This window comes from Pollachius pollachius, assembly GCF_949987615.1.
Source record: "Pollachius pollachius genome assembly, chromosome: 9".
Classification (NCBI taxonomy): Eukaryota; Metazoa; Chordata; class Actinopteri; order Gadiformes; family Gadidae; genus Pollachius; species Pollachius pollachius.
Window position 1 is genome coordinate 18,612,121 of NC_136942.1, and position 20,216 is coordinate 18,632,336.

At 43.8% G+C, this 20,216-nt stretch overlaps 1 protein-coding gene across 1 annotated transcript in view; it reads left to right on the plus strand.

Moving 5' to 3' along the window:
- Positions 1–1,540: 1,540 nt before the first annotated feature.
- The window catches only part of igf1ra (insulin-like growth factor 1a receptor), a 73,649-nt gene continuing 54,973 nt past the window's right edge, over positions 1,541–20,216 (plus strand). The window contains exons 1-2 of the mRNA XM_079743256.1: positions 1,541–2,460; positions 9,720–10,286. Of these exons, the coding sequence (XP_079599382.1) occupies positions 2,349–2,460; positions 9,720–10,286 (679 nt within the window). The 5' untranslated portion in view covers positions 1,541–2,348. The remainder of the gene's footprint in view (positions 2,461–9,719; positions 10,287–20,216) is intronic.

A 20,216-nucleotide genomic window follows, 5' to 3' on the forward strand; every position in this document is an offset into this window, starting at 1 on the left:
TCGCACACGCATACGCGCGCGCACAAACACACACGCGCGCGCGCGCGATGTTTGAGTTGCAGTTATGCCCTAGCAGCTTCAGCACTTTCTGACACAGAAACCACGTTTCATGCGTTGACTTATTGTTGTATTATTCGTCGCGGTTCTTCTGCTTTGATACGAATTTTGGAAAACTTAATTTGTATCGTTTTTTGTCTGATTGAGTAGCCTGTGCGTGTACCAGCTGTAATGGTACACGTTGGGCAGCAGGGGGCAGCTCTGAAACACATGTTCTATAAAGTGGCTCTCTCGATAGTGGGCCATATAGCGTGAGATAACACATAGAATATCTCAAATGTAAACCAAAGTAACGAATTTGTACAGATCAATTGTGGTGATATTTCCTTTATATTCTGCCCCAATCTTTTATCGGCACATATTATTTAAATGTATTAATTCATATTGGTTTAGGTTCAGATACAACGACGAAGACAATTTCCTTTTACTCGGTTGTGGCTGAAACACGTCTATTATTAGGGAATCAAAATCATAATAAACAAATAACATATGGGCCTTGCTTGGATGCCAGGTAAATAGGCAATAGCTTCCTTGGTAGTTCCTGCTAATTCTGCTAACATTGATGTGTGACATACCTATGTTTATAATATAGGACTATTTCTGCGAAGTTGTATTAATGGGGCTTTAAATTGTCCCCCCCCCCCCCTTATGTCTGTAGCTCTAGATCTACTACACCGTGACTGAAATACAGATATAAAAACAGCGTTCCCTACTTTGTGAAATGTACCTACTGTATCGTCCATCAGTGTTGTGGCAATGCCGCTTGAGCGAACGGACGAAAGAAGGATAAAGGCCATCATAGTTCAATTTGCACAAAGCTCCATTTCGGACTTTACCTTACACCGAATCACGTCGTCTTACTACCTAGTGCACGAAAACACTGCAGTGTAAATAAACTTCTGAAACGATCCCCTCTTTCGTCAACTTCAGACGAAACAGGCGTCAGTGAAACACGTACCTTAGCGTTGACTCTTTGACAGATATTGATTCAGAATTGATAAGCTTTATTTTTATGCAGTGCTGGACTTAAGCACCGCATACAGACAGGGCATAGCCTTTATAGTTGCAATTGTATTTAATTAATACCTAATTAAGTAATTGACCCGATTCAATGTACTGAACAAATTTGAAGGCGTTTAAAATCAGATGGGATATTTTAACATTTCAACTCACTGTTTTACTTTAAATGAATCTATTTTTGCAGTAGCCTAGTCAGCTAGCACGCTTTCCTATAGCAGCAGCCCTAGTCCATATAGCATATTAAATTAGTTATTCCATCATCCGAATAAAAACAATGGTAAGGCTATATTAATATGGATCATTGTGTTCTGGTCGTAGCCTACTCATTGTTACGTTTAGGTCTACCAGGGCTTTAAACAGCTCGCCGATCTGCTGCGGGATCCACTCCGTGTTTTCCTCAACGCTTTTAACCACCTTATCCGTAGCACTGTGTGTGTGTTTCTGTGAGAGAAGCCGACTCTTGTTTACAGCAGTGATTCTACGAGTGGACACCGACAAGCCTACATAAGGCAAGTCGTTGGATTTCAGCTTGTACTTTGTGCTAAGGGAGTCTTTTAAGGAAAAATAACAATAACCAACTCTGGACGGCTTCTGGGATATAGGAAATCTTCCTCCAGTCTGGCGTACACATCATCTGTTGGGAGATCCATTCTCTTGCGTGGCACAATCATTTTTTTCAGCTGCAAATTCGGCGGACTGCATTTACTGCAAGGATAAGGCCACGGCAACCCTCCATGGACTAGCCCAAAGGTTTTCATTCATTTTGTTTTTTTTATTCCGGACAGCACTCTGCGTGTTTCAACGTGTTTTTCCATTAAACTAACGTATTTTCCCGGTAGAGCCATTTGCTCGGAAACAGTGAGCGGCAGTGAGGGAATATTCTGGTGTGCTCACAAACATCGCCCTTTTACCACCAGGGCCGCATTCTGCTGTGCTTCAAGAGATGGAGACCGAGGATGTGGATTACCATCTTGGATCGAGTCAAATCTGTGGCTTGTGTGCCCCACCGGCAGACGTCGAATTGTTGTGTGCTGGGCAACAATAACAAACTGTTTTAGTCGATTTGTTGTCGTTCATTTCCACCCAAAGGAATTGGGTATATTGGATGCTACTTAAGGATTTGAAGGGCTGTAGTCTCCTACGACCTGTTCGGGCTCGATCACACGTTGCTCTTATTTTTAAGGCCATACACGCCTATGTACTGAATGTTTCAACAGACTTCACGTCGTCGTTCGAGTGATTTAATTTTCTTTTGGAGCAGTGGCGATTAAATGAAAGAACCAGGAATGAGATCTCAAAGACGGAGGAGCAGCACGACCTTGTTTTGGGGTCTGATGCTGTCTGTCTTGACTCTGCTCTGCGTTCGGCCAAGCTGTGGAGAGAGTGAGTATTCAAATATGTTGTGTTCGTCTTATGTATATGGGGTACATTTATAACCAATGACTAACTTTTACACATCCCTTGCACGACAGTGTTTGTGTGGAGGTGGAAGTGAAAGGTGCTGGTGTTGACGTCAGTTATTGATGCAACATTTGTTTCCAATATTGAGGATGTCATTCCATTTTGGTAAATAATTGCGTTAAATGAGGTGTTGCTTTTTGAATGTACAATTGTTAAATTACCTACAATATAAGCTCTTTTAGGAACGTGTGACATTATTCCTATAATGACTATTGCAATGTGTTGAGTAGCCTATATCATGGGTGTAGGGTTTGTTGACGTTTCATATGTTGTATATTCCTGTTGCTGCATAAATGCATAGCACAAAACAATATCTGCCAGTTTTCTGCCGACACATTGGCTTTTACAGATCTATGTTCTAGTTTCTGGAGCAGTGGTGAAGGTTACTACGACCATGTGGCCATTTTGCATTTCAGTGTGTCTGCGCATGAACACGGAATATCCTAAATGTGCTCTTAGTCGAAGATGGTTTGATTGAATATTGAAGGAATCCAGCCCAAAAACATCGCACACACCGATTTAAACAGTGCTAACTACAAAGGCAAACGGCACACACACTTGTATTCAATAATCAACCCGCATGTTTTTTCATCAACATATGTTGTCAATAAAATATATTAGGCTACACGTTGCAAAATATGCCTACTACAGACCATATTGCATGCGTCTTCCTTTTTCCTTTATTCAACCAGTGACATGGCCTTTTGATTGCTGTGTTTTCACTGAGGCATGTTAAAGCCTTTAACTTCTATAATATCTCTTATCTGATCACTGTTTCCTGTGGTAAGATATATTTCCATGTCTCTAGATTTCAACGTAGATCTATTCGTTGTGTAGCTCATATATTTGTAACTGAATTTGCATCGTTTCTGGGAAAGGTTCAATTCATGTTGTCATCTTTGATGTTAAGGTTTATGTTAAGTTTGAATGACTGGGTTGGGAATTGTTTACGTGTTATTTATGTTTTACCGGTCATTGTCATTTGTTTGCAATGACAATAGTATAATAAGCTTTTTTTCTTTGAGAACGTTGTAACATCTAAAATGGGCCCAGGCAATATTTATATTTAATATTAAATATATGTGATGTTATTAAAATGAAGTATAAATACAACATAGGTCTATTTTCAAGTTCAAATAAATCTCACATTTATAATTTCTTTTATTTGAGCATTGTTCAAAACAAGTTCTTATTTTAAAACCATCTCCTTGAGGCCATGGGTGGTGTTCACACAATGTCAAATAAGAATCCAATGGCAATCTCTATTTGATCTCCTACTTTTTGTTCAGTCAATCATTGCCCATGAAAGTCAACAAACCACACGGTGTTGACAGGGGGTACGGAATAAAGCGCCATCTACTGAAACAGAGAGATTATCCTTTGAGCATTGTGTCCTACAGTGTGTCTTGTTGATATACTTTGACGTTGGACGGAGGTATGTGGTAAACCACGAATAGCATGAAAACATCCTAAAGAACAATCAATTGAAAAGAGATAGAAAAACAAAATGTGAACTCCGATAACCTGACCAGAGAAATATGTGGTTTGTCTCTGTGTCCAGCTGAGCTAGTCACCGATTGAATGTGTAGGTGTAGTGTAGGTGTTACTATTAAGCTTTGAGTGTCTTTGGTCTGCTGACTCCCAGATGGAACACCCCATAATAGTGACTCACCACCAGAGCATCTTTTTTGAATGACACTTAACAACTTGTGGCCAATCTCTTTGGTAATCTAATGGCAAAGACTGAGAACTTAAGAATTTACTCTAATCCCTCCATCTTTGTATACCATGTATCAGGTGACACGCCGTAGGTTTTAAAGGCAGGGTTGCAATTCAGTCTCTTGATCGGCTGAATTCTGGTCCGAGCATCCGATATTGAGGACACAACGAGGCCTCCATTAAGGAGCACTTAATCTTTCCACCAGTAAAATGTAATTAAACTCCCCTTTTAACTTGTACCACAGTAAACTTTCCAAGCTGTGGCTTTCAAGTACACAGCAAACAAGTATTCAGGACTCTCATAGAAAAAGAGAGAGAGAGGGAGAGGGAGAGAGGGGGATAGATAGAAAGAGAGGGAGACTGACTTGGTGTTTGGAAATAGAATGTGCAAAAATACACTCGTCGGGGAAACAGACATGGTTTTGTTAAGTGGAAGAGTAGTGAGTTTGTGAAGCGTTTTATTGGCTTTTGCATTTCACATGGCCAGTTTCTCTACAGTGTGGATGGTTTGGATTCATGCTTCTTCTGGATCATCAGTCTCCGCGATTACATTCAAACAGCCCTCCTTAAATAGATGTGTTGGCAGCGACATCTGTGCTGGCGACGTACAAGAGTAGAGGCACCTTTCGCAAGACTCCCCAGTGGACCTGAGTTTGTTTCATTTCTTTATCGTGATCGTTCCTGCAAAACCTGAATGGCTCCAGCATGGTCACAATTTTTTCTTTTCCCTTTCTTTGGCATCTTGGCTGAATGTTTGTATTGTTTGTGTCTTTTGTTTTGCGTCTCAGAGTTGGGGGCAACTATTTTCAAAATCTATTGAGGTAGGCTCTGCCATGTCCTGCATTGTGTGCTTGCTTTTGCTCTGATGACAACATTGTCAATGCAAGCACACTGAGAGAAATGGTTGAATACATAATATTATCAACGTGAGTGCTTATTGAGGTCATCAAGGACTCACTCACTCATTGTTGGTGCTCCAATGCACGTGTTAACAAAAGGGAGAATGTTGGCCAGCCTAACGAACAGTTGGAAAATTGACCAGAACCACGCTTTGGGTTTGGGGTCAAATGGGGTTTGGTGTATACTGTCAAACGATGAAGACATCTTGTCAGATTTAATTTTCACTACGGTTCAACCCTTTGTCTGGATCTCAGTGCGTGAGTGTGTGAGTGAGTGCACACACTCCAGTTGGATCCAGCATGGTGGTCATGTGAGGCCCCGTACATGGCCCTGTATGGCGTTTGGGAAGTGTGTCCCTTGGCTATTTTGTGAACGTGCAGTGCCATGCTGTCCTATGGCTCCTAGGGGCTGCCAGCTGAGGCTTATAATGCTTAATTAAGCTCTTTATTTCAAGTGGGCTACCATTTGATTTGCTCATACACAGTCTTTGGCCGGTCGCATACATCATGTGCTGTCTGCCTAATAGGTTTGAGGGAGTCGTAATGTTGTGCTGGATGAACGCAATGTTAGTTCTTCTAGATCCAAAAGAAAGCATATATTTTCATCACAAATGTAGATGGCACAAACAATTGTCAGATGCAAGACTGAAACATGATGTATGAAATATATCACTTAAGTAACCTACATGCATAAAAATCCACTAATTTCTTGCTGTAGGACCAACCCCACCCCACCATATTAATAGAGGCCTACACGAGTGATGCCAAAGTGCACAGGCGAGCCTTTTAGAAACCGGGTTGTTAATACATGGACAACCACAACATCTCAAAAATGATTACATACAACTTTACCTACAGCACACATAGTGCTGTATCAATAGCATTGTTTCTGTTTCATTTATAAACTATTCTAAATCATACCCCATTTGACAAACCTAAACTTGGATGAATACGGTTTCGTAAACGTTTCATATCAACATTATTGACTGTAACTACTTGAAAGTTAGGTTAGGAAAGCATTACCCTAGGAGCAGGGTACTTCTAACAGTGATGTTAATGCGCCAAATAATCAATACAGCATCACTTTTTCGATCTTCAGAAATAGCGTAGAGTACCTAAACATCTCATATGGCAATGTTCCGTCAGGTTTATTTATACAGATTTGTAATTTACTGAAGTATATTTTCTGTTATTACTGCATTGCATGTGCTGCTGTTTGCTTTCTCTGGGTTAAGAACAGGCTTATATTTATTCTATATTCAAATTGAAAGAACTTTCATCATCTTTTTCAATTTCTCTTTTGAATTTTGAAATGTGTTTTTGGAAACTGCCTAAAGCTTGTAGCAGTTCTAGTCTTTTGAACATAACGCATGAAAGGTTTGAATCAAGTCTCAGCATCAGTCGGAAAGGTAATGGCCTCTAATTAACATAAAAGTAATGAATCTCTCACCTAGAAGATGAAATGGAATAAAGCAGTACAGCATATCTTATATCGTAGTTAGTGGTGTTGCACCATCACAACAGCAATAGGTCATTGTATTTGAAATACTTCTAGTTGTGAACAGTGCATTCTTTTAGGTAAGTCAACGCTGCTTTGGAATTTGGGCAAACACTACTTCCAGGAACTATTAAACTAGCTTACTTCCGTTGTTAATTTAAAAAAAAAAGTCTACAATGCCAGGCATGTTTGCATTCACGTAGCTCTCCTTCCCCTTTCAACGACGGGAGCGAGAGAGAAGGAGGGGGAGGGCCTGCTTGTGTGAGGGGGCAGGAATGGCAGTGTAGGGTTACTGTTTGGGGTGAGATATGCCAGTAGTGTTTGAAGTGATAGCTACTATAGGGGAGTGTGCCACCCAGACCAGCAGTCGGATGACGTCCAGTATGTGAGGGATTAGGGGCTCTGCTGGCAGGTGTGAGGGGATATGACTTGGCTGTTACCAGCTCTCCTTCGGATATATAATAATAATGGATTGAATTTATATAGCGCTTTTCTAGACACTCAAAGACGCTTATTTGAACTGTTGTACAACTTTTTTTTTTTCATAGGAATATGGGCCTCACACCGGAACTGGTAGAAAATGTTTAGTTGTTTTTTTTCATAGCCGATTAACTGGAGACTATTGGTATATACCGGAACTGGTTGAAAACGTTATTTAGTTGTTTTTTTTCATAGCCGATTTACTGGAGACTATTGGTATATATTGGCAGATTAACTGGTGACTATTGGTATATACCAATAGTCACCAGTTAATCGGCTATGAAAAAAAACAACTAAATAACATTTTCAACCAGTTCCGGTGTGAGGCCCATATTCTTCAAGACGTGGTTGATATTTGATGGTCTGATTTTGAAGAAAGTGATTGTTGAATGGTACAATGAATCTTTGTAGAACAAATATCTTTTGTCTATAGCATTTGATAAACCATCAGCTACCTGACGGCTCTTCTTGCTCAACCAATGACGGTTTTAATTTTTGGGGCAGTGCAAGTCTACTGTGTGTGTGTGTGTGTGTGTGTGTGTGTGTGTGTGTGTGTGTGTGTGTGTGTGTGTGTGTGTGTGTGTGTGTGTGTGTGTGTGTGTGTGTGTGTGCGTTGTCACAGAAGTGCATTCAGGCCTCAATTTGTGCAACCTTTACTCCAATTACTACATCATGTAATCATGAATTATAGTTTTGTTGTTAAACTGAATTTTAGGCATGGCTGCCCTTTTTAATTCAACAGTAAAATGCAAGAATGGCTGGTGGCTTAACTGCAAGCAAATGGCAGTTGAATCCCTTGTTTCAAGAAAATTATTGGAATTCCCGGTACTTAACATGCCTAATTAGACAAACAAGGGACACGCAACCAGGAGTTTATTTCACTGTTGCTTGCTTATTTTGTGATATTACCATGGTGCGGTGCTAATGAAAGGTTGGTTAAACATGACTAGCCTAATTGTAGTAACTACAACTGTGATCTTTCCCAAGAAAGGTATCGGTGATACGGACGTCAAACAATCTGATCTGGTCCAGAGTCCAGACTGAAAAATTCTCCATTCCCAATTGGTCACCTCCGCAGTTTAAAACATAAATATCTGAGAGGGCTTCAGATGTAAATGTCTGATAATAAAGGTATCAAGGCATCACTGCAGTCTCCCTCTCTGCTCCTCCAGTCTGTATAGCCAGACGACCCCTGATTGGACATATGTCTCCATCAGGAGGTGGCGCCCATAGTTTTTTCTTTACTAACAAACAAATTAGTCTTTGTATTTCAGTGGCCCCTCCCCCCTTTCAATGATGGCTGGAGGAGCAGGAGAACTCAGTAAAACAAAGAGGACATGCACCTCCATTGCTCCGAAGCCCGGGGCATTTGTGGCATTTGGAAAAAGCAAATCAAGTAATCATTTCCGTTCTAAGTTTGGAGCTGCCCAAACTTAGAGTGTGTGTTTGTGTGTGTGTGTGTGTGTGTGTGTGTGTGTGTGTGTGTGTGTGTGTGTGTGTGTGTGTGTGTGTGTGTGTGTGTGTGTGTGTGTGTGTGTGTGTGTGTGTGTGTGTGTGTGTTAGACAATGTGGCTACTGTTTCTGGGGGCAAAATGTGAACAATGTTCTTCCAACCGTTGGGCACCTTTTGTCAACACTGAAGTGGATCCTCCTCTGCTTTAGGAAGACTTTAAGAGCGCGTTTCCACTCTGGTGCAGAGCAAGGTGTACCACCCATTGTTTTCCTTTTATTTTTCCTCCATAAAGGGGGGGATGGCTTTTGTCGCACGATTTTGACACGCTTCAGGATATTTTCGCCATGTCTCTCCGTGGACACTGGTCTTTGGTTAAGAGCTTTGAACGTCCATGTTCTGGAGTCATGGTTGTTTGTCTCAAAGGCAGCCGTGTGACTGGGCCTGCCTGCCGTCAGAGCATCCTAAGCCTCTCTAAGAACATTAAAGGGTTAGCAGAGAGGTTAGCCATCGAGGCTTAATGTTTCATCCAGTGCGAGGACACCTCGTTAGATGCACTTCTCCTAATCACCGCCTGTTTGTTTTAAATAGTCCTCCATAATAGTCGATCCTACCGCCCCAATCCAAAGGTCTGGGTTTCTTTAAGTCAGTTTGTTCTACATCTCCATGGCTGCTGGGTGTTCCCTATTATTACTGTCCATTACAACCAGTTTGATGCTTGCATTGTTTTTGCTTTTGCTTGTGTTCCTTGGGTATTGGAAATGTGTTTTTGTACTCTCGGCTTTTCTCTTCCTACCGAGGAGTATTCACATCATCCATTAATCTCTCATTAAAAATAAGGCGAAATAGCTGTTGCTCAAACACTAAAGAGGGAAACTGCCGTGAACAACATGGGCCACAGTTGAGTCTGGATCGTTTGTGCTCTTGTGTAGATATAATTTTTCAAATAAAATCCATAAAATATGAGCATTTGCTTTCTTGATCATTATAATAATCTTAGTGTGATCCTGGTTGTGCATAGAAATAACTGTTTGTAGCGTGTGCCCCTGAAATACTTTGTCGTTTCTCCAGCCCTTCTCAAACCATCCTGAAGCTCAAGCTAACCCCCGTCTCTCTCCCTGCTCTGTCTGTTCAGTCTGCAGTCCCAGCATCGACATTCGGAATGACATCACCGAGCTGAGGCGCCTGGAGAACTGCACCGTGGTGGAGGGCTACTTGCAGATCCTCCTCATCTCGGACAAGACCAGCACCCTCAACCAGGAGCTTCTGCGCTCTCTCAGCCTGCCCAAGTTGACCGTCATCACAGACTACCTGCTGCTGTTCCGCGTGGCCGGCCTGGACAGCCTCAGCACGCTGTTCCCCAACCTCAGCGTCATCCGGGGACGCAACCTCTTCTACAACAACTACGCCCTGGTCGTGTTCGAGATGACCAGCCTGAAGGACATCGGTCTGTACAACCTGAGGAACGTCACGCGCGGGGCTATCCGTATCGAGAAGAACCCCGAGCTGTGCTACCTGGACTCGGTGGACTGGTCCCTGGTGATGGGCGTGAACGGCAATAACTTTATCCGTGGGAATAAGCAGTCCAAGGAGTGCGGCGACGTCTGCCCCGGCATGATGGAGGACAAACCGCTGTGCGTGCGCACCCAGTTTAAGGAGAAGTCTGATTACCGCTGCTGGACCTCCAACCAGTGTCAGAAAGGTATGTGGGAGCACGTTGTTGTTGACAAGGCGTCCTTTAGGCCAGCCTTTACAAAGACAATTTAAAATGGGTCCATGGTCCCGTTTATTTAGTCAAGTACCTTTTTTTTTTTATTTATTTTTTTTTATGACTTTCGCTCACGTGTCACAGGAAATTAGAATAGTTTGTTTTGCCTTTATTTGAACAGCTTTGGGGTTATTTGCCTTGCGTATTAATCCACCTTTTGTGTGGCATGCCGTGGCTCTTTGTGAATACGTCTTTGATGGAGTGACCTCTGTTACCCTTTTAAACTCAAACAAAATGGGACTTTTAATGAACGAATGCCATTTCATCTTTGGAGTGCTTTTCCTTTGTTGAGTCATACTGGTGGATTGTCAGCTGGTCATCCATTTCTGCGGCTTGTTTATTTGAGGTAGGTTTCCTCTCAGATCAGGCTATTTGTGGAATGCGTGATGGCTCTGTATACAGCCCTGAGGAACGGTAAGGCTTACTCTGTTGAGGTTAAACTGTGTGGCCAAGAAGGAAGGTAGTCTACTTGTCTGGACTATGTCTATTCAATATTTGCCTTAGGGACTGTTTGCAATTTATGGAAGGGGTATAGAGAGAATTCTGGTTGGCTTTTTGATCTCTTCTAAAAGTTATTTTGGAATTGTAGTCCGCTTTCAAGGTTTCAAACTTCGGATATTCGTTAGGTTTCAAAGCAAACATCAGAATTCCTGATTTGTGGAAGAACTAAAAGGAAAAATCATTCCATTCATAGTGTGCATCTTTCACTGCCTTAAACGTAGCAGGCAGACACCACTTCTGCAGAATCTATCTTGCATATATTTTATCACTGGGATATTCAGGTGAAATGTAACCTAGCCTTTTACCCGTACTCCCCGAATATGCATAGACGTTAAATATCTTTGGAGTGGCCTTTCTTTGCTCTCCAACAACTCATCTGTTTATCACGTGCAGTCTCATTTGTTTCCCTGCACATGTTCAATGCGGCAAAGAAATTTCTCCACATTCTTATGGTGTATGCAAAAAAAATCAACACATGACTGTGAATATCTTAAAGTCAATAGGCTTTTTGTTTTTGTAAAATAACTATTTTATCGGAAGGCTTTTATACATATCCTGATTTGAGATGAGACAGATTATATTTTTGAATGAATGACGTGGTTTGATATGCTATCATGTTTCCTGTATGTTGATAAAGGGAAAACATGGCCGCTCCTCCTAGCTCTGGCTGCCATGTTCCCTGACGCTGTGCGAAAAGATGGTTGACATTTTTTTCCCATTAGCTATTGAGGAATTGTGTATAGTTACATCCCTATACCCCCTCTCCTCCTCTCTCTTCACACTTCGAACAAACAGTAGGAATCAACCTCTGCTTCCTTCCTTTAGCTGCAACCACTGTTTCTGTAGGCCTGTAAGGCTTGTCATTGTCCCCGGGAGCCAGGGGACTTTGTGTGCTGGTTGTGTTAAAGGGGTGAAAAGAGCTGCTTAAAGACACTCCTAAAGGTCCATTTAGTCCAAACAGAACAAACAAGGCATAAAATACACAGATGAAATTGTCACGTCAAAACTATTTACATCAGCCGCAACGCGAATACGCAGCATTTTCAAAAAAGAATTGCGCCTGTGAAAAATACAAATGTATTCATGTTTACAGCCTAAAGTGAAAACAAAGTTATCACTGCGTTCAAGACAACTCGTAAAAAACTAGCCTGTTTCCTACTTTTTCTACAATTACACGTCGGAAACTCCGTTCTCAGTTAAGAAGTCCGACTTGACTTCAGCAACAACATCCAACATGGCGGCCTTCCTCATTGATGGGAAGGAAATAAAAAGTGTTTGTTGTAGTTTTAACACATCATTTGATGTGTAATCCCGCAATATGTGTTTTGTATCATTAATATTTCGCTCTGATTAAAGCAATATGTGCAATTGAGCAAGTATTTTACAGATTTAAATTAGCTAGCCAGGTATGTCTCCTCTCTTCACATGATTCCAAAAGAAGCATACATTGCTACGTCCTTTCCTTAAAATATCTTATTTATTTAGAGAACTCAAATAGAGTTTCAGACACTTTAAATTCAAGCGTAAAACAGTGAAGCGAGTGGTAATGAAAAGTTGGTGCGCATTCCTTAATACATCAATACTTTGTAGACCATATTTTTTAAGGGTTAGTTCCCTGTTCTTCAACTAAAAGTAGGCTATAACTCTTCCGGAAAAGCTTGTATCCAAGACATTGGATGTTGTTGCTACTGCACACCTTAATGTTCTAAAAAGCAACTTATATTCACACCATGCAGTGCAAGTAAACATTGGCTTGTAGCCAGAATGCTGAGCTCCTGAGATGAATGATCAATACAATACAACAGAAAGCCATAATAATAGCTATAGTCTTTTAGTGTAGTTTACCACTATGGATGCAATAAGATGGCTGTGTAGAGAAAACTGTGTTGGCATTAAGTACCTCCGCCATTTCCTACTCCATGAACAGTGATGACCATTATGAAAATATACCTGATTGTGATTGGGTGAACTGATTTATCAACAGGCTAAAGCCACAAAAATAAAACGAATTTAGTGATGCGGCCATTAATAAAATGAATGAAGCTTTTTTGCAAAATGGATATTGCATCATTTGTGTACAGTCCTGTTCTGTTTCATGATTTGTAGTTATTTTATTGGAAAAAATCACACCAAACAATGGCGTTCAATTTAAAAGGACGTCTAGGCTTTATAAATCTGACGAAGCGCAGACTTTCTCTCGTTCATTTCGTTCTTCTTTTGAAGGCTAGATGGGTCAGCCTCCTTTCTCCTCAGACCCCCCCTCCTCTAGGCTCCACCCCTCTGCATAATTGCCTTGTTTTTCTCCCAGTGCAGATGTTCCTTCAAGGGCATAGAGTGGTTTGCTAGTCAATACAGACCAGGCTCCTCTTTAATTACAGCACACAGGAGGGGGTGGGGTGGGGGGTGTGCTGTCTGTTGGTACATGATGCTGGCCTCTGGGCATTCTGGGCCTCATGAAACAAACAAGACTCCCTCCGTGTTCCAGCAGATGCACATAGGGCCGGTTTGAAAGTCTCACTTGTGGCTTTAGATGAGCCGGATCCCCCCCCCCCCCCCCCTTTTTATTTGAGTGTTTTGTAGTGAATATAAACACAATGGGGACCGCTGCGCAGGGGACGCCAGGTTGTGGCGGTCTGGAATGGGGTTGGGGCTGCGCGAGGAAGTGGATATCGGAGCGGTGGTCCCTGGCAGCGCGGGCAGCGATCCGTGGAGGGGCCCTCAGTGAGGGGTCTTTCTTTGGGAGGCGGAGCAAGAAGAGGAAATGTCAGGAGAAATGTCAAGCATAGGAGCTCAGTGGCCAGCTGCCGCCGGGCATGTCTGCGTGCGCGTCAGACTCCGATTACTGGGAATAATTAGTTTTGAGGAGGGGGATCAGGGCATGCTTCTTAGAGGAAGTTTCCGACCAGTGGGGAAATTAAGCTAATTGTCTCCTGTTGTAATTTATAAATCTAAACTCCTTTTACAGTTGTGAATAGTCAAAAGTGACTCTAAATAGTCAAGCCGTGGTTAATCTGTTTTTTTCATAATGCAATTACATGTCATGGTTTTTACGGGAGCTTTCGCAGTGCCTCAGGCTTACTATAATGGGGCTATTTGTGTGCGTTACAGTTTGCTTGTTTGCACACAAACCTGAAGTATAACAGATTACAAATAAATCCCCTTCTGTAGTTCTTGCACAGCTCCCCTTGGTGATCCTTCATCGTCCCTCGGTATCTCTCCGTCTCCTCCTTCCCGCCGTCCCTCTGTTTCTCACGGATGCTCTCCCTCTCTTGGATTGGCGGTGCCTGTCCTTCCGTTTCCACTCTCTCTCCTGCTGCTGCTTGGGAGCGGGTCTGCCGGCGGCTCTGCCTGCCAGAGAGCTCCCGACTTGTTTGCTCGTTGCCGGAGTCATTCTCTCATCACTCCTGTGGCTGTGAACCGGCTAGTTTGGCTCAGCCGAGTTCCTGTGACATCGCATGCTGTTTGCTTTGAGCTTGTCGGTCCCGTGACTCAGTGTGCTCTCTGGCCTGCTTTGGAACCGGACCCCTTCGGGGCCCTGCGAGGCTCCCAGGCACCACCCGGACTGGCTCTCCCGGGCCAGTCCCGCAGGCAGGGAAGCACACCCGTGTCGACTCTCCCTGGTGTCCCGCGGCCGGGGCCCTCTACAGATTCAGGGACCCGCTCTCGCTCTCACACAGTTTGTGGCCACTCAGGTGGCTTGCGTTTCCCCTTCCGCTGTTGGAATAGGAACTTGCGGTTGAAGGGTGCTGAAGTTTCAGCACCCTTCAAGTCAGACCTCTTTTATCCATGTGCATATTTAGCCCAACATGTCCCCACAAAGTCTCTAGATGTTGAAATGTATTACAGTCCATAATCTTTAGTTTATAATAATACATTTTTCATGAAGAGAAGTTTTAATGAAGCGCTTGCTATTTTTTTAAGATAATTATCCGGATTAAGCTTGGTTCCCACCTGACTTCATTGTAGCTTGCGGGGAAGATGCTGCGTAATTCCATTTGCAAATATCCTCCAGAGCAGCGGATATGTGCTTCACACTACAGAGTGTTTTCAGGCGTTATGTTTTCCCGGGACCCGTGCGCGGGACAGCGATCGGCTTGGTAACAGAAGAAGAGGACCCGACTTCGCTGCACAGAATCTGAGCCCTTGGCGTCCCGGGGCTGAACCCAGCGCTGGGGCCCCGCAGGGCTCAGGGATTTAGGAGTCTTGGCAGTTGGCACGTCTCATCTTAGCCTGGGAGAGTTTTGCATTTGTTAATATGTTTACTCCCTGCATGCCAGAGACCCACTCGATATGGCTGTTATGAGTGAAGCCTTGCATGAGCCAAGCTCACGCAGTGGGTAAGGGGGGGTACCCCAGTAGGGTCAAGAGGGATCAGACTGTACAATGTATGAACTGATCATCTCTGTACAAGTTTGCAGTTTCATATTTTTAAAGGATCTAATTCATACTAAATAGTTACTGTACACCTGAATGATTGAATTATAGCAGGTGGGTGTTTGCTGATATTACACTAGTTAGACTGCTGTCGGATTGAGCCTGCATGCCATGATTGTTGATGTTGCAATCAAGAAAAAACATTGACAGATATTAATAAAATTTGGCCATAATGTGGGTGAAACCTTTACGTATGATGAGTTAAATTGTGTTTGCGAGTTGTATTTTGATGTTGATTTAAAGGCTAACCCCCTAACCGTTTGAAACATCAATTTGCATGGCTTAAAACCTCTAAAGATCCGCCTAGCCCACACAGGATTCAACACCTCAATTGAATGTCAAAACATATTTGTCCATGGCATGAGTCATTGTGTGGTAAAGGATATGGGAGCCAAAATGCTAATAATATAAAAAGTACAAGTAATATTTGCATGGAAGCTTTGCATCAGAAGCAACAGCCAAACCCGCCAGTATTTCCAGTAGTCTGCTGATGGCATAAGGTCAAAATGCTCCAAATATTATTCAAATCAGCAGATTCCTTTTTTCTTCTTGTTAATACAGGCTATATTGATCGCGAGATAACCGGCTCAGATTTAGCTCATAGAAGAAAACGTTTGTATGCGAGGTTGTGTTGCCAGGGTGGCCTTGGGCTCTGCCTGATGACGCATGGTTCCGGGTTTAAGGCCACACAGCCGGGAAGTCTTTAATGACTTAGCTAGACCTAATCTAAAGGGCTCCCCTCCGGGCCAGCTCCAGCACTCTCTCTTACCTCAGTCCGGGTCCGCACAATGTGCCAGTGTTGGCGCCAAAGGAAGGGATTCATTATTCACCCTCCGCGCCCCCGCCCCCTCAGACCCTGAACACAGGATCACCAGGTCCATCGCAGACGCTCTGGATAACACACAGGCGTGCGTGCGTGCGTGCGTGCGTGCGTGCGTGCGTGCTCAATGTATTGAGTTCTTCCGGGGGTCCTGAACAAAATACCCCAAAAAAATCATTAACATTTGTATATATAAAAAAAAGACAATGTATATGCTATTTTCAAAATGCAATGAAAATTGATCGTTTATTCTCCCGCGTTTACATGGACACTTCTGGTCTGACTTGAAGTGGAAGAACAGCTCAATCGGAATAGAAAATGATCATATGTACGCCTCAATCGGAATACACAATAATGCGCGAGAGACATATGGAAGTACGCTTACCACTTTGGTAAATGCCATATATACAGTACATTCGGATTGCATGATATGAATAGATCTATTCCGATTAGAAATCTAATCGGATCAGAAGTGTCCATGTAAACGCGGCTAATCGGAATACAATTCTCTGATCGGAGAATTACATGTGGAATATAAGAGGTTGTGTAGTCCGCTCTAATCGACATGTATACACTTATTCCGATTGGTTTGGGGTGGGTGCGGCTACTTTTTAACTTATAGAGATGGCATCAGCAGTTGCAGTAGTTCGCAATTGGTCCGTCTGTACTTTTATGCCCACCGAACTGGACCGCTGACAAGGAAAGTGAATTTTTTGCCTGATTCACGTCTTTCTTATCACTCAGCAAGTAGCCCGGTAACTTATCAACCCTAGCATGTCCGGTTGCTAAGCAACGTCAACGTCTTTGGCGGACTATTTCTCTGCTTAACAACTCTACGAAGGGTAATTGTAAAAAGGCACACCGTGTGAAGATATTCTTTTGCATTAGCTTTATCGATGAACAAAGTATCCTTAATGATCAATTAGTCGATGGTCGATTAATCATGCCCATCCCTGCAAACAACAACAAAAGACACAAAGAGCATACAATTACAACAAAATACATAAAAGGGAATAATGATTGTTACTGTAATGTCAGTGAATGGGTGTTCCCCTCTACGCCCCGTCTCCGCCACCACCGTTCCCCCTCCTGGGCTCTGCTCCACCCAGCCTCCTCCACCCTCCATATGGGTCAATCACGTTGTTGAATTGTGATCTTTCTTGGCTGGTCTTGGTGTTATGTTCTTCAAACGAGTTGTCTTAACTGAGTACACAAAACCCGCCCTTGTTGAAACACAACAGAAAGACAGTCAGTTGGGTGTGAAGTAATTCCTCTGCTCGATTTGGTTTTATTGGTGTCCTTTTTTGGTGTTTGGGCCGTGAGGCCATCAGGCATGAGTTGGTGGCGAGATGTTTCTTTTTAGGTGAAATAATTTTTTACCCCAGAAGTAAAACAGAAGGATATTTAATTTGCTTGACTGCCATGACCAGGTTGTGGAGAGACTCGTAAAAAGCCACAGACTCGCTGCTGCCAGCTATGGCTGACTTCTGTTGTCAACAAGAGTCTCTCTCTCTCTCTCTCTCTCTCTCTCTCTCTCTCTCTCTCTCTCTCTCTCTCTCTCTCTCTCTCTCTCTCTCTCTCTCTCTCTCTCTCTCTCTCTCTCTCTCTCTCTCTCTCTCTCTCTCTGTCTTTGTCTCTTTCTATCTCTCTCTCCCCTTCTCCCTCTATGTGTGTGTCTCTGTCATTGTGTGTGTATTTCTACTTCAAATCACATCATGTTCATTCACAACAGTTTGTTCATTGTGTGTGTGTGTGTGTGGCGTATGAACAGCTGGGCTCATTGACTATTGATAGCCGGTCCCGTGAGTGTACCCCATGTCTGTCCTCTTTGCGGTGCACAAATACTTCGTCTGAAGCGCCGACAGATTGCCGCCTTTTTACCACAAATCCATTCATAGCATTGATCGACCAAAATAGATCCTGTTTGACACTCAACGAGCCCCACACACACACACACACACACACACACACAATGATCTCTCCAGCATTCCATCCCGCTGCACGTTGACACATTTTTCCTTTCCGTGTGTGTGTGCGCGAGCGCCTATTAACTACCAAGCACCGCTGGCGATGGGCGGCATGCTGCCTTCTGGCCGTGCAGCGCGGAAGCCGTGACTCATCCTCTGCTCTCAGCACTCATTCATAAATTTGTGCGAATACTATAACTTCCTCTTGCCACTCTGCGGGCCTCCCTCCCCCCTCCCCTGCGGCTCTGTGCCGGGTTCCGCTCCACCAGGAAGGATGAGGCCCATCTGAGCGCGTTAGTGACGCTCTCCGCAGATTCAACAGCTAGAGGAGTGCTTCCGTGTGCGTGCGTGTGTGTGTGTGTGTGTGTGTGCTGCCTCTGTTTGTATTTGGAGCTTGAATTGCGCCCCCATTTGCCAGTGTCCGATCAGGCCGCCCCAGTTCCTCCTCTCTACATAATGCACTGAATAATGGGACACACACGCACGCACGCACACACACACGCACGCACGCACGCACGCACACACACACACACACACACACACACACACACACACACACACACACACACACACACACACACACACACACACACACACACACACACACACACACACACACACACACACACACACACACACACACACCGTGCTCTGTGCTGCCGGTACAGGTCCGCCAAGGACATAACGGCAGACAGACGGTGTTGTCCGACCCACCTGGGTAAGCTGTCGGTACACAGGTGGAAACGAAAGTCTGACAAACAAAGTCTGACAACACTAACCCGCGGGCGGCTGGAGTGTGTGCCGTGAAACGCACCAGAATAATAAGCTTGGGTTACAGCCTGAGCTCCCGCAGCTGCTTCTTCTTCTTTGCATTGCACCATCTTGTTCTCCCAGCTGAAGGCTCTTATGTGTGTGTGTGTGTGTGTGTGTGTGTGTGTGTGTGTGTGTGTGTGTGTGTGTGTGTGTGTGTGTCGGGGGGCAGTGTTCCCCCTGATCACCGGTCCTCGTGTCACGTCTGCACATGCCCCGCCCTGGGGGTTGCGGGGAGAGGCGTGGGAGCCTTCATGGCAGAGGTGAGGCAGCAGCCTGAGGCCCAGCTACGAGACCACACCAACAACAGTGGGATGCGACCAGCCCATGGTTTACGTCAGATCATGTTCTCCGTCATAGCAAATGCCCAGAGTCCAGCTTCCCCGTGCGCACATGCATGATTGGGCAATAGTGTTTGTTTAGTGTTATTAATGGCGGTTGAACGAGATGATTTAACAGGATCAATATTTACAAGAGATATGAGCGGGCTGCGACATGCCGGTAGTCCTTCCTTGCGTACAATCTGCTGCCTTTCAGCGGGGTCGTGTGTGGCAGACGGAAGGCCGTCGTTTAATAATTACAAAGGGAATCTTGTGGACGTTCTCGGCCAATTGAAGCGCCGCCGGTGACCCCGCATGCAGTGTTTGTAATAACGCCGTTTAAAAGAACGGCGTTAGGTAACGGCGTTATTTTTTCAGTAACGGGGTAATCTAACTAATTACTGTTTCCGCCGTTACCGTTACTGTACGTTAAATGCGGTGCGTTACTATGAATTGATTGAATAACCTGCGTAATCCGAACGCACTCCTGACTCCACACACAAACTGCTCGGGAGGAGACCAGGTGGGTTATCAACGAGATAAGTGATTATGATTGGCTAAGGCAGAGTCATGTTTCATGGTAGCCAATCGGAGCCAGTGTTTTTACACACGAGACAGGACACGCGCGTCACACGCGCACGCACACACAAAACATTCGATGAAGCAGCAGAAATGGCGAGTCCGGAGCAATCCGATGAAAAGTTGGCATTTTCTGTAGTATTCGGCAGTTGTTCCACAGCCTTTGCAACCAAGCAAATTAAAATTCAATTGGAAGTATATCAGGGCCTTGAATGGGCAGTTCAACCATTTAACACATTAAGGCCAAGTGAAAACTGCTCAGAAAAATCAAAATTCTTTGACATATAGCAACTTTCTTTTTTTCACAGTAACGCAAATAGTTACTTTCCCTGGTAACTAGTTACTTTTATTATAGAGTAATCCAGTTACTAACCCAGTTACTTTTTGAAACAAGTAGTGAGTAGCTATGTCCCGCTTGTGTCCCCGTTCAGCT